The following is a 25,126-nucleotide window of genomic DNA, read 5'->3' on the forward strand; positions in this document are numbered from 1 at the left end:
TTACCAGAAAGGGAAGCTGGGCCAATTACAAGCACGTGATATGGTTGGGATGGTGTTGCGCTATTCCCAATCTGACAATCAGGATCGACCAATGGGATTTTTCAGATCTGCATCGGCTCCTATATCACTCTTCAACCTAAACGTTCGGTCACATTGGTTATATTTTATATACAGAAATTAGCCTTCAGGATTCACGGAGTCTTGTATCTGTGTGTTGATGCAAGGCATTCAGCAATTGTGGATACCGGCAATGCTGGAACCCCAGCAAAGTGTCATATTACTCAATACCATCCTCGCCATATCAGGCGTCCTTATATTCACAGTCTACGCTGTCATCAGGTTCTCAGCTGAGAATACCGCTGCTATTACGCCACGCGGTTGTCGAAGGATAGGCCTTCCGAAAGGCCAAAGCAACCTTCATGACGAATATGATCCAAAAAACAGCAGTGGCTTTTCAGAATCTAGTACAGATGAGCGAGGCTGTCCAGCATGGCGCATTAAAGCGCTCTTCACGTACCCAATAAAGAGCTGCAAGGGCATCGAACTTGACGAGTCGGGAATAGTGCCCACGGGATTTGCCTTTGACCGACAGTTCTGCTTTGCGGAGCTGGATGAGAAGGGGAATTGGATTGCGAGAACCCTTCGTAACCGGGGTTTCAACAGACTTGCTCTCGTTCGTCCAGAGATCTGGGTTCCTGATGCTACCATGCAGGGATATAGATCTGACCTTGAAGAGGTAAGATCAGGCGGAGTAATGCTGGTTTATTACCCCCGTCCTAATCCATATCGCGGCCTGGGCTGGCATGCAGTACACTCAGCCGTTTTCCAAATGGGGTTGCATTTCGGTCTCATCGCTCGAGAGGGGTCATTCACGGTCCCTCTCTGTCAACCTTCAGGGTCTGAAAATATGAAACTGGACTCTGGTGTCCCCCGCGAGCGTGTCAAGATCTGGAAAGACAACCCGCTAGCATACAACTACGGGCAATACATTCCATCGTCATTCCACGACTTCCTCAATGAAGGCTTCCCAAATTTCAACCTAGCCAGCAGAATTACCGCCAACAGCAGTCATCGCCGTATTACTCTCTTCCGAGTGAACCCTACCCACACGCGCAAAATCTACCGTAACGCACCGCGGAAACAAGAAATAGGGTTCCAGCCCCAAACAGGCTTCGCAGACGCCTACCCAATCCACATTATTTCACTTTCTAGCGTGCGCGATGTGAATGCACGGTGCGCAGAAGATATTCCTGATCTAAGCGTTCGGCGTTTCAGGGCAAATATTATCGTCCAGGGTCCGAAGGCGTTTGAGGAAGACGATTGGAAAGTTATTCGTATCTCTCCAGCTACTGCAAAAAAGAAAGCACCTAAAGAGGATGATGAAGGAGACAGCGCAGAACAGGCGTTAATAATGTACACAGCCTGCCGCACAGTCCGGTGCAAACTACCCAACGTCGACCCGGACACAGGGACTCGGCATCCTTCTGAGCCGGATCGGACGCTGAAGAGCTATAGGAGGATTGATAAGGGGGATTTGACGAATGCTTGTTTGGGGATGCAGGCAGTGCCGGCCGTTGAAGGTGCGTTGTTAATTCTTATGATAAATGGTTCAGAATGCGTCCTAGACACTTTTCTCTTCCCTTCTTGCTGTTAGTGGATTTACTGACAAGCTGCAGAATCGCAGATACAGGTTGGAGATGCAATTTCTGTATTGAAGAGGGGCGAGCATTGCTATATCAAGATGTTAGCGCCGGGGGAAGTTGTGGAAGGGGTTTAAACTTGTCCTCCCCTATCAAACGAGATTTGTCGCGCGGTATGAGATTATACATAGTACATATGGACAAATATAATTATAGTATATGCAACTTATAAAGCCAAAAAGATGCAAAGCAATTCTAGAGTCGAGCCAAACAAAGCGTTCATTTGCAGTTCTTAGGCCTTCACATTCTGACCAGAGGAACCAGGCTCACTCCCGCCCTGCATCCCCACCACAGTTGTGGCTTCATAGTCCTCTTCGGACTCCACAACATCCTCCTCCATATCCTCGGGTAGGATCAAATTCAGTAGGAGACCCAAGAACCCTGTAACCGCGAACCCATTTGCCATGACCAGCTCGACAGCCTGCAAAAGCCCCTCAAGCGCATGGTTGTCACCACTATACGTAAAAAAATACGAGAACCAATCTGGTACAAGTGTGGCAGCCATACCGACCGCGAACGAAGCCGTGAGAATGAATCTATTGCGGCGGGTCCAGTCAACGCTGCACATGATTCGGACGCCGGAGATCGCAACGGAGGAGAAGAGGAACGTTGTCATGCCGCCCAAGACGGATGAAGGAATGGCAACAAGAGCCGCGGCGAATTTTGCAAAGATGCCCATTACAACGAGGAAGAAGCAGCAGCAGTAGCCAGCTTTGCGGTTTGCGCAGCGGGTGAGGGCGATAACGCCGTTGTTCTGAGCAAATACTGACATCGGGGTAATGGTGCAGAGACCGGCGAGAAGACATGTTATGCCGTTTCCCAGGACGCCACCCTGAATGCGAGAGTCAAAAGTAGCACCCTCTACTTGGAGACGGGAAACATCGCAGGTGGCCGTGATGTCGCCGATGGATTCCATCATGATGACCATATACACCGCGAGGAGGGGGAGAATGAGTGGGGCGTAGATTGTTAACGGAAACGTTTTCACCCAGATGAAGGATGCGACGGGGGCGGCGTCAATGCCGGAGCGGTCGAAGTAGCCACAGGCCGCGGCGACGATGCAGCCGACCAGCAGGCCGACAATGACAGCGCAGGATTTCATGATTGGGGACCCGAAGCGCTCGCAGAGGATGATGGTGGCGAAAACGAGGAAGCCAAGGCCGATGAACTCGGCGCTGCCCCAAGGCAGGGGGTGTGGTGCATCGGCGCTGGGGCAAAGAGCGCCATTGCCCGGATTGCTGCTGCAGGTTCCAGAACCGCCGGCCCAGTCTTTCATTGCGTTGCCGATTAGACTCGCACCAATCAGGAAGACAGTTGGGCCAGTGACGATTGGCGGGAAGAGAGCTTTGAGCAGCCTGCTGCTCATGAAGGAAAGCCCGATTTCGAGAAGCGAGCAAAGGCAGGAGGTGGCTAGGAGTGCCCCATAACCTTTCGGACAGGGCAGCCTGTTTCCTGAGCCATCGACTGGACAGTATCCAGTTGAGTACATCTGATTAAACGTCCCGGTTGCAACTGTAATCGTTGCGAACGAAGTTCCTACCACCGAAACCAGTCCGGTGCCGACATAGTAGCGAGTCTTGTACACATGCAGACGGAACATTTGAACTGCGGAAAGAAGCCCTGACACAATAAGCGAGGTCGAGACAAGGTATTGCGACTCATCGGCGCCAAAGTTGGCCCCAGACGATCCAGCCAGCAGGATTGGAGGAGTAATAACTGCAAGAATAAGCATGAGTCAACGGTTCGGTTGCAGTAGAAGTACCTCCAGCAAGCATCGCCAGCGCATGCTGCAATCCCAGAAGCAAAGCGAGGACCAGTGGGATCTTATCCTCGAGGCCAAAGAACGGAGCAGCCCTCCTTTTCTGCTTCACAAATGGAAGTCTTGGTGTAAAGAGAAAGCCATAGTCGTAGTCACCGATCAGGCCATCTCTCGTGGTAAAAGCACGAGCAGCTCGTCGCACGCGGTCTCCAAATGTCCTCCTGGGCCTGACGTCTGGCCCGATCTGATCTGGGCCGTCCATATCCACCGTTGAACGATCAATCTCGACGTATCATGCGGGAGCCTAGAAGATGGGCGGGGATTGACGGTTTCCTGAGTCAAACATCAGACAGTGGACGGGATGGCCATCCTATATGAACTGACCGCAGTTCGCGAGACCGACGTCTGCGGAAGCCGTGAGTGAAGCAATGAATAATGCAAAATGTTATCGCCCGCGAGCAGAGATCAATTTAAGATAAGCCGTTCGTGTGCGAGCGCCCCAAAGCTTATCTCAGACACCCAAGCGAGGCGGGCGGCACCGAATCTGCGATCGGACTCTGCCACGTTCTGGCTGCAACCCAGGGTGTCAGCTGTCAAAACCCTGTGCTGCACTGCCTGTGGTATGTCCACTGTGATCTTTGAGATCTAACAGCTTTTCCTGCATTGAACGATGCGGGGGACGTTGGAGTTGGCACGTTAATCGATCAGATTTTGATCGCGTCCAATAAAACATTGCCTTTAGTCACGCGCTTTGCTAACTCCCCACAAAACGGCCTTTCCATTAGTGATAGAATAAGCAAACCTATCTCCACTCCAGCCTTACAGATACTCTGCACAGTGCAAGAGTTCTTCTCGAACGAGACCTCGGAACTTGTACCATTTCAAGCGCTGTCACAGGACAGAAATGGTGTGCACGGACTCCAAGTAGTGAACGGCTCGAGGTCTAGAGCATGACGTTGTTCAAGGGGATTCGCTGATCGACTCGGAGTCGCTTCGAGAGGCTGCAGAGGTCATGACGATGTAAGATGTCGCGGCACTGTGCTCCGGTTCCGAAGTACTCCGAAGTCTTGCAGTGCATAACGTAATGCACGCCTCCTTAGTAATAACGCGTCGAGTCACGTTCCAGAATAAGGGCGGAAATAGCAGCCGCGAGCCACAGTTGAGCCACACAACGGGTGCCTGAGCCACTCTGTTGGGGACACTCCGGACCTGCATTCGTCGTCTTGACCCAACAAAAAGATGGAGATTTGCCTCCCAACAAGATGCGAATTTCCAAGCCGTACATCAATTGGCCGAATCCCGTGTTCGTTCCGTCCCTATCATGGCCTCCAGCAATCAGTCTTTACCTTGGGATCTTATGATATCTCATGATTTTGTTTCTTCCAATTACAAAGTGTCTGGCCACTCCGTTTCCTAACTTTCCGGCTGGCTGAGTCGTCCGCCTCTGCATCAACGCAGGCGCCTTTGATCTGCTCCCCAACATCATTCCCTGTGTCCTGCCGTGGTGGACCCTTCGAAGTCGACCTCGCCCAGGCCGACCTTTTTTTTTTCTTCTGTTTAAATACTCGCTTTCTTTCATTTTTCACTTATCAAAACAACCGTCACTTAGAGATAGCCATGTCTGCACCAACGGCGGACATCAGGGCTCGCGCCCCGGAGGCCAAAAAGGTTCACATCGCTGACACTGCTATCAACCGCCATAACTGGTACAAGCATGTGAACTGGCTGAACGTTTTCCTGATCATCGGTATCCCGCTTTATGGGTGCATTCAGGCGTTCTGGGTGCCACTGCAGCTGAAGACTGCCATCTGGGCCGTCATCTACTACTTTTTCACCGGTCTCGGTATCACAGCAGGTAAGAAGCTTCGAGCTCCAGGATGGTTGATGCCGAATGCTGACCTCCTCAGGTTACCATCGTCTATGGGCTCACTGCTCGTACTCCGCCACCCTTCCTTTGCGTATCTGGCTCGCTGCCGTTGGTGGTGGTGCCGTCGAAGGTTCTATCCGCTGGTGGGCTCGTGACCACCGCGCTCACCACCGCTACACCGATACCGACAAAGACCCGTACTCCGTTCGCAAGGGTCTGCTCTACTCTCACCTTGGCTGGATGGTGATGAAGCAGAACCCTAAGCGTATTGGCCGTACCGATATTTCCGACCTGAACGAGGACCCCGTCGTTGTCTGGCAGCACCGCAACTACCTCAAGGTCGTTTTCACGATGGGATTGGCTGTGCCTATGCTTGTTGCTGGTCTTGGATGGGGTGACTGGTTGGGCGGCTTCGTGTATGCCGGCATTCTGCGTATCTTCTTCGTCCAGCAGGCGACTTTCTGCGTCAACTCTTTGGCCCACTGGCTCGGTGACCAGCCCTTCGATGACCGCAACTCACCTCGTGACCACGTTATCACCGCTCTCGTCACCCTTGGAGAGGGCTACCACAACTTCCACCACGAGTTCCCCTCGGACTACCGTAACGCCATCGAATGGCACCAGTATGATCCCACCAAGTGGTCCATCTGGGCCTGGAAGCAGCTTGGTCTTGCCTACGACCTGAAGAAGTTCCGTGCCAACGAGATTGAGAAGGGTCGTGTCCAGCAGCTCCAGAAGAAGCTTGACCGTAAGCGTGCCACTCTCGATTGGGGTACTCCTCTTGACCAGCTCCCCGTCATGGAGTGGGACGACTACGTCGAGCAGGCTAAGAACGGCCGCGGTCTCGTGGCTATTGCCGGTGTTGTCCACGATGTCACGGACTTCATCAAAGACCACCCCGGTGGCAAGGCCATGATCAGCTCCGGTATTGGGAAGGACGCCACCGCCATGTTCAACGGTGGTGTCTACTACCACTCCAACGCCGCACACAACCTCCTCTCTACCATGCGTGTTGGTGTTATCCGCGGCGGCTGTGAAGTCGAAATCTGGAAGCGTGCCCAGAAGGAGAACGTGGAGTACGTGCGTGATGGCTCTGGCCAGCGCGTCATCCGTGCCGGCGAGCAGCCAACCAAGATCCCAGAACCCATTCCCACAGCGGATGCGGCGTGATCTGTTTTTTTTTTTGTTTCCCGCTCCACATTGTCCCACTTTAGGGTCTGAAACTTAGCACACTGGCGTTTGATCGTTCCTTAGAGTTTGGAGTTGCGGAGTTTTGGTCCATGTCTGTCGGTGTAGTCTACCCATGTTGATCCGTCTACCTAAAAGCGAGACTTGAAATGAGATATGCCATCAACTTACAATTTGTTTTTATTCTCAACGTTGTAAGAAAATCATTAGAATCAAAGATGTAGTCGACGTAACATTCAACGAGTGAGTAAGCTGTCGCCGAGCATGTGCCATTATATCTGGCTATTAGTTTCATGCATCACCTAACTGCCAGGTCACCGATAATGAGGCAACACTATCAAGAATAAACCTAAATGAAGGTTGACTATCAAAGATCGTGCGTAGCAGAATAGTTGTAAAGAATAACTGCAACGTATCCTCTCCATTTTGTTAACTTTGCCAACCCTATCCTAACGGCCCTAACCTAAGCATTTTCGAGGGAACACTAGACCTGGGCTGCACTCACCGCTCTTTTTCATGTGCCCAATATTTTCCTGGGCTCAACAGTATTCATTACTCTCTGGTGCGCATATTGACTTGCAACTTCTGGTCGTGTGATCAATGAACCATTCAGTGCTTTTGCCTTGAATTGGTCAATGATTCTTTTGAAGGCAATTGGGAAATTCAGCCCATTTTGTGAAAGAGATATCGCGAAGGGACTTACCCCATGGCCCTATATTGACTCCTACGCTGGGTAGCAGCAGGGCCAAACCCAAAATCCCGCGCAGCATATCACAATAAATGCCCTTTGCCATGTTCCTTGAAGCCTCTGTCAAGGCCAGGGTCCTCTTACTCATTATTTTTTCGACAGATGAAGCTTCTAAATGCGGATGTCGACGAGCATTATGTGGCTGCGGGAATACGAGGGACGGCAATAGCGGCACTAGCATCAAGGTCCATAGCACAGGGCAGCCAGCTGTGTGGTCAGCAAGGTGTTTCCTTTCGCTTTAAGTCATAGTAGAAAGCCCTCGATGTCTGCTCGATTGTAACTGCATTCGTTCTCCTTTTTTGACACTGCGGTTACATCCGGTTAGCTTTGCGGGTCGGTTAGCTTCCCGCCAGGAAACAACCAGGTAATCCACGGTCGCCATGTGCGTCTTCAATAATGGAAGTCCTCCTAGACCAGGGAGTAATCCAAGCGGTCTCATGAAGCAAAGTATCGGCAGGTGCACTGAGAATATCCCGGGGAATTGGTGGATGCGAGAGCAATGAACGTTCTGCCGATCTTGCATCTGCAGCTGTAGGCAGTGCCTATCCGAGTATATTTTTTTTGGATCTGTTGTTACCCTGCATATTTCAGTATCATGGAATGTATCTTAACTAAGAGCTCAAGAGATGAAGAGCAAACAAGTGATGCGAGTTGAGTGCTAAAAGATCGAAATCGAGCGTGCGCCTCAGCTTGGTGGGGAAGGTAAATACCTAATCTTATCGATAAGATCCCAAGGTAAGAAAACTCCAGCTCCATCTCCAGCTCCACCGTTCAATCTCTCTCCAGCTCAACTCGTTCACCTTTGCCCAGGTTCAAGAAACCTTAGATTCTCTGTCCAGTTCCTCAGACTCTAATGGAATAGGTTCCTGCCTTTTCTTTACAATTCCACCCAATCTAACTGTTCCCACCACATTGAAACCCAAGGCCACCCAAGGCAACCCCACGCTCAGCAATAACAACAATAATCGAAACAATGACCGCCCCAACGCCTAACCCCTCAACTCTTCCGATAACAACCCATCACTGCCGCTTTTGTGCGACACTTTTAATTGCCACGACGCGCGACGTGAGCGCCCTCCCAACGCGAAGCAAGAACGCCGCGGACGGTGCACGGATCCTACCATTACGCTCGTACGAACTTCCCCAGGATATCCGGACAGCGGAAGCCTCAGCATCAACTTCCGAACAATTAGAGAACACAGAGCAAGAACAAATACAGAAACACTACACGATTCTACTTGCGACGAATAGCCGTGACCGCAAACCAACGCTCATCCGGCGCAGCGACGGGTTCGAGAAGAGGTTCTTTCTACGGTGTGGGCGGTGCAGGATTCCCGTTGGGTACTTTTTGGATGAGGTACACTTTCCAGTTTCAGGGGGGCTGAAGGGTGCGGCGGCTGGGCCTGGATTAGATAGCGCCGGCGTGCAGGGAGGGGAAGGGGTAGACCGAGCTGTTTATTTGCTTCCTGGGGCACTAATGGAGACGGAGATCATGAGTGATGAGGAGAAGATGAAAGCGATTGATCGAGAGTGGGGACACTGGTTCAAATGACCTCTCTTGGGCGGCGTATTTAGGATGAAGGTGTATGCATTGATCGATGGCTAGGCTAAGCAGTTTGTGGATACATGGAGCGATAATCGAATAGATTATGAAAGTGGAACATCATAACAAATCATGAGGACGTAAGGGTATCGTGTCGTTTAGTTGGCCAGGATGGTACGAACAAGATCTACACCATTAGCACCACTACATCCTCTCAACATGGACATAACACAACATACCGGTATAGTTGATCTCGCCAGAGCTAGTATCAACCGCCTTGAGAAGCTCATCAACCTCTTCATCGGTCATCTTCTCGCCCAAGTTCGTCAAGACTGTCGAATACACCGTCAGCAACATACAACCAACCCAACTCAATGAATCAACCCGAGCTCCCAGTCCATGAAGGGGAAAAAGGAAGAACGTACTATAACGCAACTGCCCCTTTACCGATAACCCCCGTCATATCTTTATCGAACACCTGAAAGCCACGGCAGTACTCCTCCGGCTCACCGGGCTCCCTAAAGCCCCCAGGGCGGTTCAGGACTTTCAAAAAGGACTCAAAGTCGAAGTCGCCGCCGACATTCTTCTCCAGGTCCGCAATCTCCGCAAGCGTCGGGTTTTGGCCGCAGGCGCGTAGCAGGTCGCCGAGAGATTCGAGGGCGACACGGCCGGTGCCGCGCTTGTCGAAGAGCGAGAAGGCTTCCTTGTAGTTTGTCGAGGCCTGCTCGTGGTGAAGATCTGGTGAGCGGGTGGACATTTTGTTTGCAGACAAGACAAGTTGTTTCAATGAGAAGGATAAACGGGGTAAGATGTGATGGATATTGGAGTTGATGCAGGGGTTGAATTGAAAGTCAGGGTGTTTGGGTGAGAGGGATGGGATAGGATGGTCGGAACCGCCGCTGCGCCAACCACGGCTGAATTTGAGGCTAGCTAGCTGAACAGCTCAATAACAACCGAGCCAAAACAAGAGGCGCGGTGCAGGGCTAGAAAGGGCTCTCCAACGAGGGTGCTCTGCCTAGCTAATACAGATCGTCCCTCACTTCATTCCATGCAGGGGATAAAAGAGAAACCAGTGATCGGATGAGGCAACGTACCATGGTGAATATTCCGTGTGTTTTGGAAAGCTATGGAATGTCTCTGGTAACGAAAGTTCACTGCGTAGCTAGATTTGGTTCTCAACCTTGGAAAAACAAATTGTCTGAGAATCTGAGGCTGTTGGTGGAATGCAGGAGAGGGATGGTTTTGACGTTAGAGAGATTGGGCGGCGGGCTGGGCTCGTTGTTGTGGTAACCAAAGGAGCTCCGCTTTGCTAGCCGTAGCTTTCAGGCAAGAATTAAGCCGCAAAGGTGTCTAGCTACTTGTAGTAGATGGATGACGATAAATCTATGCAATTGTTTTATGTCTAGTGAAACCGTTGATGGTGGTCCCTAAATAGGTAAAGTAGAAAGGTAAACAATGATCCGCCATATTCTCCGTACTCCTTGTCCATATCCATGTTCATACCCATATTCATAACAAAGCCATATACAAGTGCAACCGCGAACTCAGGGTATATCGTGTACAGTATCAGTTTTTATCTTATTGAGAGACTTCCCTCAATTTATCAATGCAACTGCCCAGCAGGTTTGCAGCTTCAGCCAATAGCTCCCATCGGGCGTTGGTGAACCCATCCCGCAAAATAATCAATAGTCCAAGGCACTGATTTCGTCCTTTCATGGTCTCAAGGTCGCTCGGCTCCCGACAACCGCCCACACGGCGCAAGAATGCCTGCATATCTTGCCTCTGCTCCGCGACCGTTGACAGCGCCGGGGCGCCCGCAATCGGACCTTCCAAGGCGTATCCATAGCACCAGACTACGAGGGCAGCCACATAAATCACCCACGGTCGATTCAGAAGGTAATCTTCCCGACCGCAATACAACTCTCCTTCATAATGGGCCCCTTGGTGGTCCAAAAGACATTCAGCGAGGAACTTGAGAGCATAAAAGGTGGCGTCGCGGGCGGATGCTTTGGTAGCCCAGCGCTCGACCATCTTCTCGCGTGCGGCGTTGTAATCCCGCGGGGTGATAGCACGTCCCATCAGTCGACGAGCTCCGGCGAAGATCTGGCAATCTACGATATCAACGTGCGAAGCCATATGGGCCAGCCCGTGCAGCACGTCACGGGACTCAAACACGTTGTCTTCGTCGAGCGCGTACCGACCGCGATATCCGTTAGGGTACGAGGCCATGCCTGGTTGTAGTGCCTCGTCAAAATCGCGTCGCCAGTTGTCGAAGGCCCGCAGTAGAGCAGACCTCCATTTGTCTCGACCTCCTAGGGCATGTGCGACCCCAAGAGAGCTGACTTGCAGGTCGCGCTGATTCATATGCCAACTCACGCTAAGAAGCCCAGCCATAAGAATTGTTCTTCCAAATGCGTTTGTTCGCACCCGCTGTCCGTTGAGTGTCCTTTTGAGCCCGTCTAGAAACATCACCGGCCTGACTCCGTTGGCATGTAGACTCGCCTGCACCCGAGCCACTTCTGAAGCACTAGTAGCAGACCACAAGGCCTCGTCGCACGGCAGTGGTAGACGAAGTTCATGCGCGACCATCTTCGCAGAGTGTCCAAACATCGTAGCGTGGGTGGAATCTAAGACAAATGCCGCAAAGGCAACTCGCCTAGTGGCCTCAGTTTTGATCCAATGCGCCCATGAGTCGTCTGCCGCAAAGTCCGGAGTCATCGTTGACCCTGTGGTCGAGCGTGCCTGCCGGTCATCTCTCAGGCTTGCAGGAGAGTCGAACGAATGGCGGCCAATCAAGGAGCTACCGCGCCGCATCAACGTTAACGTGGTGTCGTGGTGGATGTGCGCTCGCTCGTGGAGTGCACGAGTAGAGTACATCTTCTCATAGACCTCCAAGAGCAGCAGCGCTTGAAAGACCCAGAGTTTGGCTGGCGGCCGGAAATCTCCTTCCATAAAAATCTCCCACCGCAAATGCCACATGATAAAGTCGGCTAGCTCCGATGCTGCCTCGGTGACTTCCTGTCCGTGAATACTGTCCAGCGTTGCTGCCCCAATCGCTATGACGGCGAGCAGCAGCAGATTCGGCGCTTTATCAGCTACAAAGGTCGGCCGATGCAGGATTGGCAACTGGGCATGGAAGTGATACCAGTAAGACCCAATGTAGGTTTGCATCTTCGACAAACTAAGGACGTGGCGGTCTTCGTCCATATCACCGTCCATCAAGGCATCCTTGCGCTTGGCCACTGCCGAATATGCAGCCTCATTGAACCGGGTGGACATGAGATCAAGCAGCTCCTGACGCTTCTCCTCAGACATGATGGCCCGCGGGGACCCGGGATCAAGGATGCTGGTCACACTCATCGGATGAGCTGGGATGACACTGTTCAGAAAGTTTCCGTATGATGGGTCACTCATCAAAAACTGGTTTTGCATCTGCGCGTCCATAAAGCCGGGCACCATATTTGCCGGCGGAGCCATCGATGACCCAGGCACCGGTTCATTGAACAGCCACGCCGTGAAGTCATCGCCCATATGGAAAGGAGATCTATTGCTTTCACCGCCAAAGACCGGATAGACACAAGAATTGAGCCCGTCAAATTGCATATCTCCTACTGCCATTCCCGCCATAGAGTCAAGGGTTAGGCCATTTGTTTGATCGAGCGGAGCAGACGCCGATGAGGTTACTGGCGCCATGTTGATGTCGGAGTATCCATCGACAGGGATTTGTAAGCCCGCTTGATCAGTGTATGCGGACGGGCTTACCAAAGACCCGGTCAGATCAGCTGATACCGCGTAACTGGCCCCGAGATCTTGAGACCTGTTGGAGACGAGCGGCTCATCCAACGCTGCCGATCGTGCAGGACCCAGCTCGTTGGTAGGCGAGCCATTCAGGGCATGACGGGTATTGGAACCAACTTGCAACGGACGCTGCAGTGGCGGGGAATTGAATGTCGTGGTCGTGATAGGAGTGTTCGGTAAATCGCATGGTTGGGAGTAAGGAACCTCTGCAGTCGGAGCATGCTGTTGAGCGGCGGGCTGGTAGCTGAACCGGTTGAAGCCCCTAGATGTCGGCGAAGAAACGGGAATGCTCGACGCAGCGATAGGTTGATCCGGACCTGTCGAGCCTCGTTTAGAGTCTGGCGGAGATAGGACGGGAGGTGCATTTTGCGGTAACTGGACCGCAGTATGGACGATCTGAGATTTCGCGATCCCGCCGGTACTCGTAGAAGCAGCCTGTGCAAAGTGGTCACGTTTCTGCAGCTGCGAGCCTTGGGTGGTGTGACGTTCGCGGTGACGGACGCAGAGGTCTTGTCGGACGAAGGAACGGTAGCACTCGGGAAAATCGCACCGGTAGATTTGCTTGGGGGCGTCTAGGGCAGCCAAGGATCAGTATCCATGCTAGTGGGTTGGGAGAAAGGCATGAGCATACGGTTTAATTGATGGCGGTATAGATGTTCCGCGCGCGAATAGCTCTTGCCACACCCTTCGTACGAGCAGTCGAATTTACGGTCCACTTGGACTTTGCGAGTCCTCTTCCTTTTGCGCGGAGGACCGTTGGCCTCAGGGACATCCGGGCTTTCAGATCCCACTTCTGTATCGGGTCGCGTGCCCTGACTGAGAGGAGCCACGGGCGTCACCGCAAAGGCCATCCTGAGCCGAGTTGGACTGCTTTCAGGGTCTCCTGTGTTTGTACTCCTATGTTCTTGTATTGTTGTAGTATGTAGCCAGCTTTAGCCGATACCCTTGAGGCGACTTGCGGATGTTCGGCTCTTATCAGACACGCTCATCGATCGAGGACGAAGATATTGGGGTGGATGGTGTATGCGACAATTTCTGTCTGAAAGGAGAGTGCCATGAGCTCTTAGGAATCCGTGCGATCGGTGGTCGGCAGAGCCCCGTGGGGAAGTGTGCGATCGGATTGTCGCGTTTCGGCGTCGAGCGACAGGCAATAGGAGCCGCTTATCAAGATACCTATTTATCGGTATCTGATTATCGGAAACTGTACTGCAGAAAGAATGGAGGATGGCTGAAGGAACGAGGTCTGGGAAAAACGACGATAGCACTGTCGTCCGACGATGGGCCGATGGCTGGAACGAGGAGGGGAAAGGCGGGCACTGGCACTGGACCTGGACCACGTTGACCCAGCTGTTGAGTTCAGAATGGAACCAGGGATCGGTCTCAAAAGACGCCTCAAATGAAAGCAGGCGTCGAGGTATAAATAATATCCCAGCAGAAGATCCAGCTGCAAACATGCTACATCGAAGACGAGTCAAGCAGTGGGGCCGGGCAACCATGAAGCTACTCGAGAGTTAAGAGGGTATACCGTGGCGGATGAGGCCTCCGTTCTACAGCCTACAAGCTACAAGGACCTCATCTGCAGACTACGCTCCCGAACCGGCAGGCTTGAAGAGGAGGGGACAGACTGAGAGGAAAAAAAAAAAAAAAAAAAAGGAAACCTACTGCCAATCGTCGGTCAGAACAAAATTCTATTACGTCGACTGGAAACGAGACAAGAGAAAATCGCCCGTGAGCTAGCAAATCCGTCGCTGTCGATTGGACTGATGGCAGCGAGACTGCTAGAAGCGAGTCCCTGAAACTAGGTAGGTTGAAGCAGGGCAAGGTCTAAGAAATTCCGTTCGAGAGTCAGAAGACCCAGAAGCCAAAGCAGGAGAGGGCCGTTCGCGGGCCAATACGAGGAGAAGAGAAAGCAGAAGAATAATATGCACTGCGGCACCGGCGGTTAAGCTGGACTCGAGGCTGCGCGACTGCGAGACCGCGACACTAGACCGAACTCAATCGAGCGATCCAAGTCCTCGACCAAGTGCACTACCCAACAGAGAATGCGGAGACGATCTGCGGGACCGTCCGCAGCGCTCAATCAAGGGTTCGCTTTAGCGAAGAAGAGGACGGGGCTTGAGCCTTTCGAAGGGAAGTGACGCCTGCCGATAGAATGCAGAGCATATAGTACGAGCAGGATCTCGCGTGCATCTCGATCAAGGCGTGCCGACGACGCTGACAGGTTCAGGATACGGAGGGATGCAGTGATGCAGTGATGCTGATGCAGGTGGAACGGGCCCTCGTGCTCAACGCCCAGCCATCCATGCGAATAGGGCCAGAGAGGTGCGAAATCTCCCGATCGAATGTACCTGACAGCATTGGTGACCTGATCCTGGTCCCACCGTGGACCGACAGACCAGACGGCCTCCACAGTGAAAGTGGCACGGTCAGAGGCAATTACAGCGTACCAGCATAGAGTACGAGCGGCGGCGCTCGAGACTCGGGACTCGAGATCACAATACGAATATCCTCATTTGCGTCGAGGTCAAAACGGGACCCAAGTGAGAGGGAGGAAAAAGCAAACGTCGAATCTCAAACAGCTTGCAAGCCACCTGACGCCCGACGATTGGCATTCTCCGCGAGTTCCCCGGTATAATGACCCGACACCGCGGAGACAGATGTGCCAGCGAGTTCGATAAGCAGGGATCAGGTCACAATTGATGCGCATCTAGATTCATGGGAACCGGGTCAAACTCGGCTTCCAGTACATACGCAGTGGTGTCGTACCTTGCTTCCTGCTTCCTCAGGGAACGGACTCCATAGTGGTACGGTCGACTAGCCCACAATTTTCGCATCTCGGGATTCAAGACTATCGGAGTCGGGATTAAGTCAAATGATCCTCGCTTGGCTCAAGCTTTCTAGAATTGGTGAGCCTTCAATTTAATCTCAAAAGCCGTGCCAAGCACGCGATCGCCGGGACCCGTCGCTAACACGAGCCATGAACCCTTCGGCAGATATGGCTTTCTGACAGCCTACATCGAGATTCCAGATTTTTAGCAGAGATCCGCGCGAACCGGATCCCAGCTCGCAAACCCCCTTCGTATCAGGAAAGACGGCTCAAGCCGAGGCGAAAACGTGCGACTGCAGGACGCCGGGAGCGGAGCCAGGCCATGGCAATGCATGATGCATCATGCAGCCTGCAGCCTCAGGATGGGGAAAAAGAAACCGTCTTTCGAATTTGGAGTCGGGCATCGATGAGAGGCTGATTCTATTAGTTAACAGGAACTGGTGAGACGAAGAAAAAGCAATGCTGCAGCCTATAAGACGAGCTCTTTTCAGGGCGATCTGTTCTAGATTCCCATCTAGCACCGCTGAATCTGATGCAGCATTACGTATGGCTCCATGTTCTGAGGAAGGATGAAGAAAGTTATTGTTTTGACTGGTCACTGGGGATATGATTAGTTGAAAATCCCTGGAAACATCAGGCAAAGAGAAGACCTGTGGAGTCCCAGATGGCTATTATTATGCCTCCCCGCCTTAAACGCCCAAAAGTCTACAGTGCAGTACACTGCTTGCCCCATACTCACTAGAAGGATCGCCCTTTCAGCTAATATAACGACCAAGGAACTAACCAAAGTCTGCAATTTTAAGCGAACAAGCATACCCCCTAACCTGGGCTGTCCTTAGTGCATCGTGAGACAGTTCAGCCTCAGCTCCTGGTACCCTATGCCATAGTGTATATGACGTACATCCAGAGTCTGCCAATGCCAAGAGAACAAGGAAAAAGGAATTGGACGTTTCCCAATCGTGATTTCTGTGCAGCATTATATGGCTGACACCTCATATACATCACTGTTAATCGTCACCAGGTAACTCGCAGCTGACCTCTTACCAAGTCAAGCTCGAGGCCTGAACTACTGTATCCCAGGTACTCCGTACGCGGAGCCCCTTCATCAAACCGACCGGTATATAAATATATTGATCCAATCAGCGTCAGCCCCTGTGATAAACCAAGATTAACAGTAACAGCGGGCCATGTGGAGTAGAGTCAAGAAGTAAACAAGCAAGCATAAAAGAGTCAAAATAAATTAGGCGCGAAACCCGAGGTAGATCCGTTGCCCCGGCCTAGTTGGCTATATTCCTCCCATCCGAGTCAAAGGTTACGAGAAAGCTTACGGAGAAAGGTTATGGAGAAAACGCTCCAAGTAGCCAAAGCTTCTGGTATTTGCAGGGCAGATTCTTTTTTCTGCCGCTTTCATGATTGCGTTCGATCCATCCAATGTACGTGCATAAACTACTAAAGTCATTCGTACCCTGTACCCGAAAAGCGGATATGAAAGCCGTCCCAGAGAGGAGGGGGTACCTACATTAGCTTCTAAGTCCAAGTGCAACAGCACTAGTGCTAGAAGCTACAAGAAAACGCAGAGGGTATCCACCGGCATCTGCATGTGCCATTCGTAACAAGCTACCTTGAGGCAGAGGGAAGTAAATTAGAACCTGACCGAGCGGACGCATACTGATGCGGGGCATGGTTTGGGGAGGAGAGTGACAAACAGGCCATTGCCCGATCGGCACTCTATAGCCAGTTTAACTTATGAGAGGTATTATACCCTCGGAATATTTGCATGTGCATGGATGACGGTGGGCGCTTTTCACTTTCACCACAGCGGCGGGTGGCTCCTCTGGAAGGATCACCGCATGGGGAGTATTTACATGATTGGTACGAAGTAGATGGTAGTGATATTGATTTCTGTACTAGGCGGTATGCTATGGCAGCTCCAAAGATCCCTGTTCTGCCTCTGGCTGGGTCTCATGACCCCAAACCCACGTGCGCGTTTTAGGTATGCATAATAGAGGGCAGGTAGGTCACTGGCGACTGCTTGTTCCCCGCCACATCAGCTGAGGGTTGACTCAAGGTAAGGCAAGGCGGGCAGGTAGTAATGGGGTTGAATGGATCGTTTTCGTCCCTATGTATGTACGGATGGCTCTAAAGAGCTGTGTTGTTTCGCAATTCGTGGTTCCGACCTGCAGTCTCTGTTCGATTCCCTCTCCACACTCTCACTCCCACTTCAAATGATAAAAAAAAAAAAACCGAATAAATTGGAAGAAAGTATATGAAGACAGACAGAAGATATTTATCCGCTGAAGCGGAAGCGCGTGGCCTCCAGCCGTCCTAGCCCTTCTCTCGGGGCCACGTTCCGACGGCGGTACGAGTTGGTAAAGTCTATCGTGCTGTTAACCACATAAAAAGCCAAACAGATCCCGAGTTTGCTTACCTTGAAGGAGAGCGCGGATCTTTCGTGTCTCTCCCGACTGAACCTTGTCAGAAATGCCCTTAAGTAGTCGTTCCGCCTCGCCCGCCTTCATTGTCCCGGCAGGCAGCATTTGCAGCGTCGATTGCACCCAGCTACCTGCTTCTGGGGGCATTAACTCAAACAGGGACATCAGCAAACTTGATGCATCCGGGAAGCATTCGCCTGGGAATGTGAACATCATTCCAGTGAGGATGCGCTGAACAAGAACTGGTCCTTGCGACGCAATAAGCTGTTTCACGGCCTCTTGGACTTCGGGTGGGTTTGAGTAAGCCTTTCCATCCGGTGCCGTAAAACTAGACACGGCAGGCTTATCAAAGGCAAAGCTAAAGAGATCGTGGTAGTAATGCAGCACCGCCATAAGAGGGTCTATTTGCTGTAAAGTAAGGGAGCTGAGCGCGGCCGAGAAGATCGGCACTGAGAGAGACGAACTGATGCACTCCTTGGGGTAGAATCGAACAGCATCGGAAGAAAGACGGAAGAAATCCTCAATCACTGTTTATGTGTTAGTCAGATTCGAGGAGAAAGACGGATACAGCATACCGTCGGGAAGATTCTCTGGGGGCAGGTCGTTCAATGTACGCAGGAAAGCTGTTGCTTGCTGCTCGTAAAATTGAAATACTGCTCGGCTGGTGGCAGGGTCAACGAATTCGGCTCCTTCGGAGAACTCTCGTACGACAGCATCGGTAGCCCATAGGAAACATCCTTCGCGCGAGACCTCGAATCCACTTGCGAGACTCTGGGCGAGCGTAGGTAGCAGCGGACTCATGGCAGTTCTGTAACTGATGATCATGTTTCTCCAGCAGCGACATACACGCTCCAAGATAGGCGTCGATGATGTGAAGTTCATTACTAGCGTCGTCGTGATGGGTAAAACTTCGCCACAGTACTTCACCGCCGGGTTCTCCTGGTCTTGGGCAACGTACGGATTGACTACCAGGATAAAGATGGTGATCAACTGCAGATGATCTGTTACATGTTAGTATACTGTGTTTGGATATCGCAGGGGTACTTACCAGCAACAGCACGCTGGCCCTGCTCATCCTTAGCGTTATTTGCCAGGTTCATGATACGTGCCATGATTGGATCGCAGAACATCTTCATGGTCTCGTATATCTTTTCCAGTGGCTGCACGGCAACGACAGCCGCTACTCCTTCTGTCACTTCCTCCTGGCTGCTCGGCTTCAATTTGTCGATGACAGATTCATAGAAGGAGTGAAGCTGAGCAATGTGTCCTCCAAGGAGTTTCTGGCAATCCGTCCCTAGGAACTTGAAAGCTAAGGCAGAAGCCTGAACCACTTCTATGGAACTGTGCTGGAAGCCGGATATAACATAGTTGAGCTGTGCTTCGAGCGTCTCTGGGTGTTGTGCTGTCCATTCTGTGTAGCGAGCAAGCGCCATAATGGCCTGGAAACGAACTTTTTCTTGGTTCGGAATTTGGACGATTAGAGGAATGACTTGTGGCAACACCGCGCTTTCTTCCGGATCAACCATGCGGCCCATAGCTCGAAGACTGAAGAGCGGTGCCTCGAGCTCTTGCCAGTTTGGAACATGCTCGTCTGTAGACTGAGAAGCATATTGGGAAATCCATTGCTGAATAACCTGGTACGCCTTGGACAAACATTCGGCAACTCCTATGACGACACAGCAGTCCTTGAGGACATCACCCATCGAGTGTCGAAACTGTCTGAACTTTTCTTCCTGCTCCCTGTCACCTCCGAAGAGGTCAGATTCCCCGTCTTCGGGGCGCGGGTACTCGAGATGTTTAATCATGATATCCACCAGTCTGGAGAATACATCGCTATAGACGGCCCGCGATTCGGCATATCGCTCCAGCGTAACGTACTGTTTCAGCTCATACCAGAAGACGAAAGTTATCGAGACGACGTCGCGCTCCCAATCCCGCGCACAACATTCCAACACTGCTTCCACTAGCTCTCGGAATTGCGCAGGCATACGCGCGATAAGCACCACCCATGCTTCACCGGCTTCGGCAAATAGTCTCGTAATACCCCGGAACGCTTCTGTATCCTCCGCTTCGGCGAATTCGGCGATCTTTGGGCGTAGTGACATTACTCGCGGGAACAAGGCCTGGATGAGAGGTAACGAATCATCGACTTCACGAGTGTCCCTGTATAGAGTACACATGCTGTCAACAGCAGCGTCAAAAGATGCGTCGTCATCCAGAGCTTTCACAATGACGTCCATAAGAGGTGATTCCACGATCTTCGAGGCGGGTATTTCGCGCATCCAAGACGTTATACAATCAAGAAGGCGGGGGTTCGTAGATGCGGCAGCTGTACAAGCTGTTAGTGTGATATTATGCGTTTAAAACCAGGAAGAATACTAACGGGATGATTGAGCATATTGGATCAAAATGTGCATGACTTGCTCAGCATTGTCTTCCAGCAATTCTTTGGTCCTCAATGTGAGTTCATCTTCCTAAGGCGAATGTATTAGATTCTGAACTTTGGCCGAGTCGTCGCCGTTCGATGGTGAAGTCATGGAATGCTGAGTTTGCCGAACATACAGATAGATTGATTTTGCGCCCCTCCGTCACTTCTTCCGGGAGGATCCTGAGAAACTCCAGCACGCAGTCGCCCGCACTGCTTCCGAGTGAAGAGCCGACGGTAACCAAGACGTCCTTCCATTCGACCATCTGGATCGCAAGACTGGCTAGACAAACGCAAAGTTGTGTTTGTATAGGCCGAGGGCCAGAACCAAAAGCCACAAGGAGATTGAGTACCGAATCCCTCAGAGCGACCACTGACTCCGCTGGTAATTGATCGAGATCGAACATAATCTGGCACAGTCAGTATGCCGGTACGATTTCGCGGGTCCAGCGCCTGCTTCACCTTGCCCTTCAACGTTGTCGCTGCGAACAATTTGGCCTCCACGGGAACATCTGCGGATTGTAACATCTCATGGGTGATAGTCCATGCTTCGACCTAAGTAATGAGACCGATCTATCAGTATAGACTCTTTAAACGACACGCGGTAATCTGCCGTGGAGACCGGTGAGGGGCTAGGGGCGACGTACGGATTTCTGAAATTTCTCAAGAAACTCATGGGCGTGAGCTTTCTCTGAACGCGGAACATTCCCTTGCATAGTAGCGACCGCTGCTAGGACGGGGCCAAAGGCCTGTCCGGCAGTTTCTCCTTTGCTGGCCATCGTCGACGGTATGAAGCTGTTTTGGTGTGGACGTACTCCGTGGGAGTGGGAAAGAGGGGTTAACTAGGCCGGGCGGCTCAACACCAGTGATTTTCAGTCATGAATCATTAAAAGAATAAATAGGTAATAAACCAGTTATTCGGACTGTGCACGGTCACAGGCGTGCGTAGACAGGGCGTCAAGTGATGGTCAATAGGAGTGAAAGTGGGATGGTGGTGACTGACGATCCGCTCCCAAGGAAAAGTTGGTGAGCCGCAACAATCAATGGCGCCGAACTGCCTGGAGCACCCGCGGGCAAAGCAAGCTTCAGACCATCTTTTCCCCTGCCCATCTCCCTCCACACACGCGTCCAACAACGTTACTACTCGATACTTTCCTATTCATCGAGCTTGCTTCGCTATTTTATTGTTGTTAATTCGCGTTATCAATCGCCATCATGACCGGTAGAGGAGGCGGTGCCGCTCGCAAGACACTGCTTGCGCCGATTCACTTCATCTTCAAACTCCTTCAGCAACGTTCAACAGTCTCTATCTGGTTATATGAGCAGCTTGCATTCCGAATTGAAGGGAAGATTAGAGTAAGATTACTTCGTTGCGCAGGATACTGCAATGACTGACGGTAAGGCTAGGGGTTTGACGAGTTCATGAACCTGGTCATCGACGACGCCGTGGAGGTTAGGCTGGCCACAAAAAGCGAGGAAGAAAAGAGGCGGCCATTGGGTATGGGAATATCTATTGCCACTACTTTTCTGGCTCAGTACTGATCGTGCCTTAAATACAGGTCAAATACTGCTCAAGGGCGACAATGTTTCTCTCATCCAAGCTGTCCAGTGATCGCGAACCGCACCACTTCTCCTATCTAATTCGTCATAAAAATTCTACAAAGCTCTTCGCCTTCTCAGCTTTACGGAGATCTTGATAACAGCTATCGACGCTGTGCCACTGGGAAGGTTATGGATGGAATAGACAAATCTGCGGACGGAAACTGTTTTGGGTTTTCTATTACTGTTGGCGCACGAGACACCGGTCATCACCGACTATCACGACATCTACGAGCCAGTCGTGATTTGTAACGGGCACCTGTTCAGGCGGGCAAAGCGTTTGCTCCTTGAGAGAGAGGGCGACTGTGATCTAGTCAGGAATTTCATTACTCTCTTAAAACCGATATAAGCTAGCGTCTCACCAAGTAAAGGCATGTTTCGCTTCTCAACGCCCATCTCAGTTTCCCATCTCAAGTACCTCGTTAAGAAACTGTCATAATATCCCTTTCCATGACCAAGTCTTCTGAAATCGGGATCGAAGGCCATTCCCGGCATCACAATCAGATCTAATCCAAATGGCCCCGCCGTATTACCCTTAGGTAGTGGTTCGGATATCCCAGTTCCACCAAAGCAATTCTGCTTGTTGACTGCCTGTACTTTCGTGAGTGAGGGAATTCCCCATTTATCGCGCTCCAAGGACATGAACTCCTCCATTGAGTCTAACGCGAGCATATCCATAACCGAGATTTTCTGCTGTGTCGTTGTGGTCTCTATGCTGTGGATATAAGGCACAAATACTTCCTTGTGGTTCTTCAAGGCATCTTCCACTATTGCTGTTGTCGATAGTTCCCCTGACGGCATCGACAGGTATACGCCTATTCTCCGGGCTTTTTGGTATTCCGGAAGAGTGAAAAGCCTGTTAGCTACAGTTTTGGCTGCAGAAGGTTAGTAGACGTTGCGGTGATCGGGAATGATGAGCCAGACATTGAGTGACGATAGAGTCAGCGGGAATTCTCTGCAGGACATCCCGCATTCTTTTGCGAAGTTCCTTCTTGGCTGTCTGTATTCCAGCGGCCATCGCCTCCTTTAGGTGCCGTAAAAAGAAAACAAATTTAGGATATGAGAATTGCCGGTAAAATGTGGCTTAAAGTCGAATGGGCTTTTCAGTAGAATAGGTGTGTTCCGAGTTGAAGCTGTGCGAGTTCAAGCACAATAGCGGAGGAGCCTTGGCAGCATGTTTTGGTTGCATGACTAGATCGACAGGCCAGTCAGGGTCCCTTGGAAGGGTCAAGCACTATGAAATGCGCCCTTGATCGCGATGAGGGTTTCTCTCTCTCAGCTTTCTTGATCTTCTCCCTTCTGCTAACATCTTTAAAAGCTCCACGCGCAATGCTTGTGATATACTTCATAGGTAGCCTTCTGGCCAGCCTTGTTAGTGCCCGCAACGCTGCCGATCTTATCGGGACCTGGACCACCAAATCTCGCCAAGTCTTTACAGGGCCAGTATGTTTATCAGTGACCTGCCGTGTGTTCGTTGGAGCTGACGGTCCTGCAGGGGTTCTACGATGTAGTCAAGGATGAATTGATTGAGCCAAGGCTTACGGGCATCTCCTTCTCTTTCACAGAAGACGGACATTTCGAAGAAGCATTCTACCGAGCCGTTTCCAATCGTTAGTATATTCTACCGATCCAGTTGGTCAAGCTCTAACGCCGTGTTTGATGCACAGCTCAGGACCCGTCATGTCCCAAGGGCATTCTGCAGTGGCAGCACGGTACATACACCGTCGACAGTGATGGTTCTATACACTTGAATCCCATCGCGGAGGATGGCCGCCAGCTCCTGTCAGACCCGTGCTCATCTTCGAAAGGAATATACACTAGGTATAACCAGACGGAGAAATACAGCGTACGTTGACCCCATATTGGCTTAAGGGTTATGCTGACACCACCAGTCTTTCACTGTGGATGTCGACCCGTACTATGACAGTATACGCCTCAACCTATATTCATTCGATGGATCTCCCATGATTCCGATGTACCTTGCCTATAGGCCACCAGAGATGCTGCCTACCGGACCTCTCCAATCGATAGTATCCAAGAAGGCCAAGCGCCATTTCGACAGTAAGAAGGTCACGCCTTTTGGCTTGAGGACACTCATCAGCAAAGATAACCTTGTGGACCCGAACCGCTGGCTGTGGGTGGGCATTGTGATGAGCGCGATGGGCGGCATTACACTCTTCTTCACCTAGTCCTGGAGTGATTGGTACAAGGGCTGGGTTAACTCAATGTTTTCTACCTCCGTAGCAAAATTCTCCCCTCCAGGATACAGTGTCGGCATTCTACTAGAACCTGTAAGTATTCAAGCGTCAGTGTCCCAGAAATAGAGCATAGTCCGGCGGCCGGAGCCAATATGAGCAAATTCGTGATAAGAGATTCTTGCAGGTCGTATAATAGTACAAGGTTAATATACAGTTTCTATCCCATAGAGGCTGCATCAAGCAGCGGAAACGGTTTCTTTTGCGATTTTCGCAACTTCAGATCGTTCCGCAGGCTTGCCGTCCAAAGCTCCTCCGGGCGCAAATAGAGACTTGAGGACAAGGCCAATCTCAACTTTGGTACCAGCCGCCTTCATCTTGTTGACCTGCTCCGACACAATTTGCTTGATTTCATCGGCACCCATCGTCTGCACCTGGTTACCGTATTCCTCAAGAATTGCCTGGGCCTTTTCCTCCTTCTCCTTGAGGTCCGGGCGGTTGGCATCAACAAACTGCTGAATCGAGTCTCTGGAAGCGGCGGCGCGCTTTCGGATAAGTGCGAGTAACTGCAAATCTGTTTGAATGGGAGAGGCGGTCTTCTGCGAGTTGTTGGTTTCGGAAATGAGAGCTCGAATGACATTCAGCCTGGTGTGGAAATCGGTCAGTATGAATTGTGACCATATTGGACATTATGCTCAAAACTGTGACCGCAATTTACCTGTCCGTATCCTTTGCCCTCATAGCAGTCTTCAGATCGGCCTTCAATGTAGCCAGCAACGGCGGCAGTGATGGGCTCGCTGTCGAGTTCCATCGCGCCTGATAGAGGCCCAAGCGGGTCGTTGTTCGCAGAACCTTGAGCATCGTTCCTGTGTGTGGTGGCAATAATGAACAGAAGAGATGCAGCGTAATTGAGTCCAGGCCAAGTGAAAGGGAATCTGTATAATTATGTTTATGAGGCAGAATCGGCGAGCAGCCGGAGGTGCAGCAAAAGGCGGAGAGAAGCTCATCGGGCCCGTGCGCAATTTTGTTCTTCGCTCTTATTATG

The 25,126-nt window shown here is 51.4% G+C and overlaps 10 protein-coding genes across 10 annotated transcripts, besides 1 other annotated feature; 5 read left to right on the top strand and 5 right to left on the bottom strand.

Moving 5' to 3' along the window:
- Positions 1-25,126: part of a sequence feature (contig 1.112 1..353724(1)) that runs on past both edges of the window.
- On the top strand, positions 218-1,654 carry ANIA_06729 (MOSC domain protein; the record flags this gene model as incomplete). Its single annotated transcript, XM_659241.2, has 1 exon — positions 218-1,654. One exon carries the CDS (start codon positions 218-220, stop codon positions 1,652-1,654), a length of 1,437 nt encoding a protein of 478 aa, XP_664333.2.
- ANIA_06730 (xanthine-uric acid/H+ symporter uapC) lies at positions 1,854-3,721 on the bottom strand (the record flags this gene model as incomplete). The annotated part of the gene is made up of 2 exons (XM_659242.2): positions 1,854-3,416; positions 3,463-3,721. The coding sequence occupies 2 exons, from the start codon at positions 3,719-3,721 to the stop codon at positions 1,933-1,935; spliced, it is 1,743 nt and encodes a 580-aa protein (XP_664334.1). The 3' UTR covers positions 1,854-1,932.
- On the top strand, positions 4,803-6,719 carry ANIA_06731 (stearoyl-CoA 9-desaturase sdeA). The gene is made up of 2 exons (XM_659243.2): positions 4,803-5,314; positions 5,367-6,719. The coding sequence occupies exons 1-2, from the start codon at positions 5,077-5,079 to the stop codon at positions 6,494-6,496; spliced, it is 1,368 nt and encodes a 455-aa protein (XP_664335.1). The 5' UTR covers positions 4,803-5,076; the 3' UTR covers positions 6,497-6,719.
- Positions 8,236-8,814, top strand: ANIA_10851 (uncharacterized protein; the record flags this gene model as incomplete). The annotated part of the gene is made up of 1 exon (XM_050611106.1): positions 8,236-8,814. One exon carries the CDS (start codon positions 8,236-8,238, stop codon positions 8,812-8,814), a length of 579 nt encoding a protein of 192 aa, XP_050467161.1.
- ANIA_06732 (putative cytokinesis EF-hand protein Cdc4) lies at positions 8,833-9,998 on the bottom strand. The gene is made up of 4 exons (XM_050611107.1): positions 9,900-9,998; positions 9,231-9,526; positions 9,045-9,137; positions 8,833-8,992 (listed from the first exon to the last, which is right to left on the bottom strand). Exons 1-3 carry the CDS (start codon positions 9,900-9,902, stop codon positions 9,104-9,106), a joined length of 333 nt encoding a protein of 110 aa, XP_050467162.1. The 5' UTR covers positions 9,903-9,998; the 3' UTR covers positions 8,833-8,992; positions 9,045-9,103.
- On the bottom strand, positions 10,384-13,454 carry ANIA_06733 (putative C2H2 finger domain protein; the record flags this gene model as incomplete). The annotated part of the gene is made up of 2 exons (XM_659245.1): positions 10,384-13,175; positions 13,235-13,454. The coding sequence occupies 2 exons, from the start codon at positions 13,452-13,454 to the stop codon at positions 10,384-10,386; spliced, it is 3,012 nt and encodes a 1,003-aa protein (XP_664337.1).
- On the bottom strand, positions 17,339-20,516 carry ANIA_06734 (nuclear import receptor MTR10). Its single transcript, XM_050611108.1, has 7 exons — positions 20,425-20,516; positions 20,246-20,336; positions 18,911-20,191; positions 18,709-18,863; positions 18,438-18,633; positions 17,859-18,389; positions 17,339-17,806 (listed from the first exon to the last, which is right to left on the bottom strand). The coding sequence occupies exons 2-7, from the start codon at positions 20,277-20,279 to the stop codon at positions 17,718-17,720; spliced, it is 2,286 nt and encodes a 761-aa protein (XP_050467163.1). The 5' UTR covers positions 20,280-20,336; positions 20,425-20,516; the 3' UTR covers positions 17,339-17,717.
- On the top strand, positions 21,355-21,925 carry ANIA_06735 (mRNA splicing protein SME1). Its single transcript, XM_659247.2, has 3 exons — positions 21,355-21,643; positions 21,695-21,785; positions 21,847-21,925. The coding sequence occupies exons 1-3, from the start codon at positions 21,503-21,505 to the stop codon at positions 21,897-21,899; spliced, it is 285 nt and encodes a 94-aa protein (XP_664339.2). The 5' UTR covers positions 21,355-21,502; the 3' UTR covers positions 21,900-21,925.
- ANIA_06736 (protein rot1) lies at positions 23,212-24,075 on the top strand (the record flags this gene model as incomplete). Its single annotated transcript, XM_659248.2, has 4 exons — positions 23,212-23,329; positions 23,382-23,496; positions 23,554-23,732; positions 23,779-24,075. Exons 1-4 carry the CDS (start codon positions 23,216-23,218, stop codon positions 24,073-24,075), a joined length of 705 nt encoding a protein of 234 aa, XP_664340.1. The 5' UTR covers positions 23,212-23,215.
- On the bottom strand, positions 24,321-24,942 carry ANIA_06737 (uncharacterized protein; the record flags this gene model as incomplete). Its single annotated transcript, XM_659249.1, has 2 exons — positions 24,321-24,726; positions 24,800-24,942. 2 exons carry the CDS (start codon positions 24,940-24,942, stop codon positions 24,321-24,323), a joined length of 549 nt encoding a protein of 182 aa, XP_664341.1.

Source organism: Aspergillus nidulans, chromosome I (assembly GCF_000011425.1).
Source record: "Aspergillus nidulans FGSC A4 chromosome I".
In the NCBI taxonomy this organism is placed as follows: domain Eukaryota; kingdom Fungi; phylum Ascomycota; class Eurotiomycetes; order Eurotiales; family Aspergillaceae; genus Aspergillus; species Aspergillus nidulans.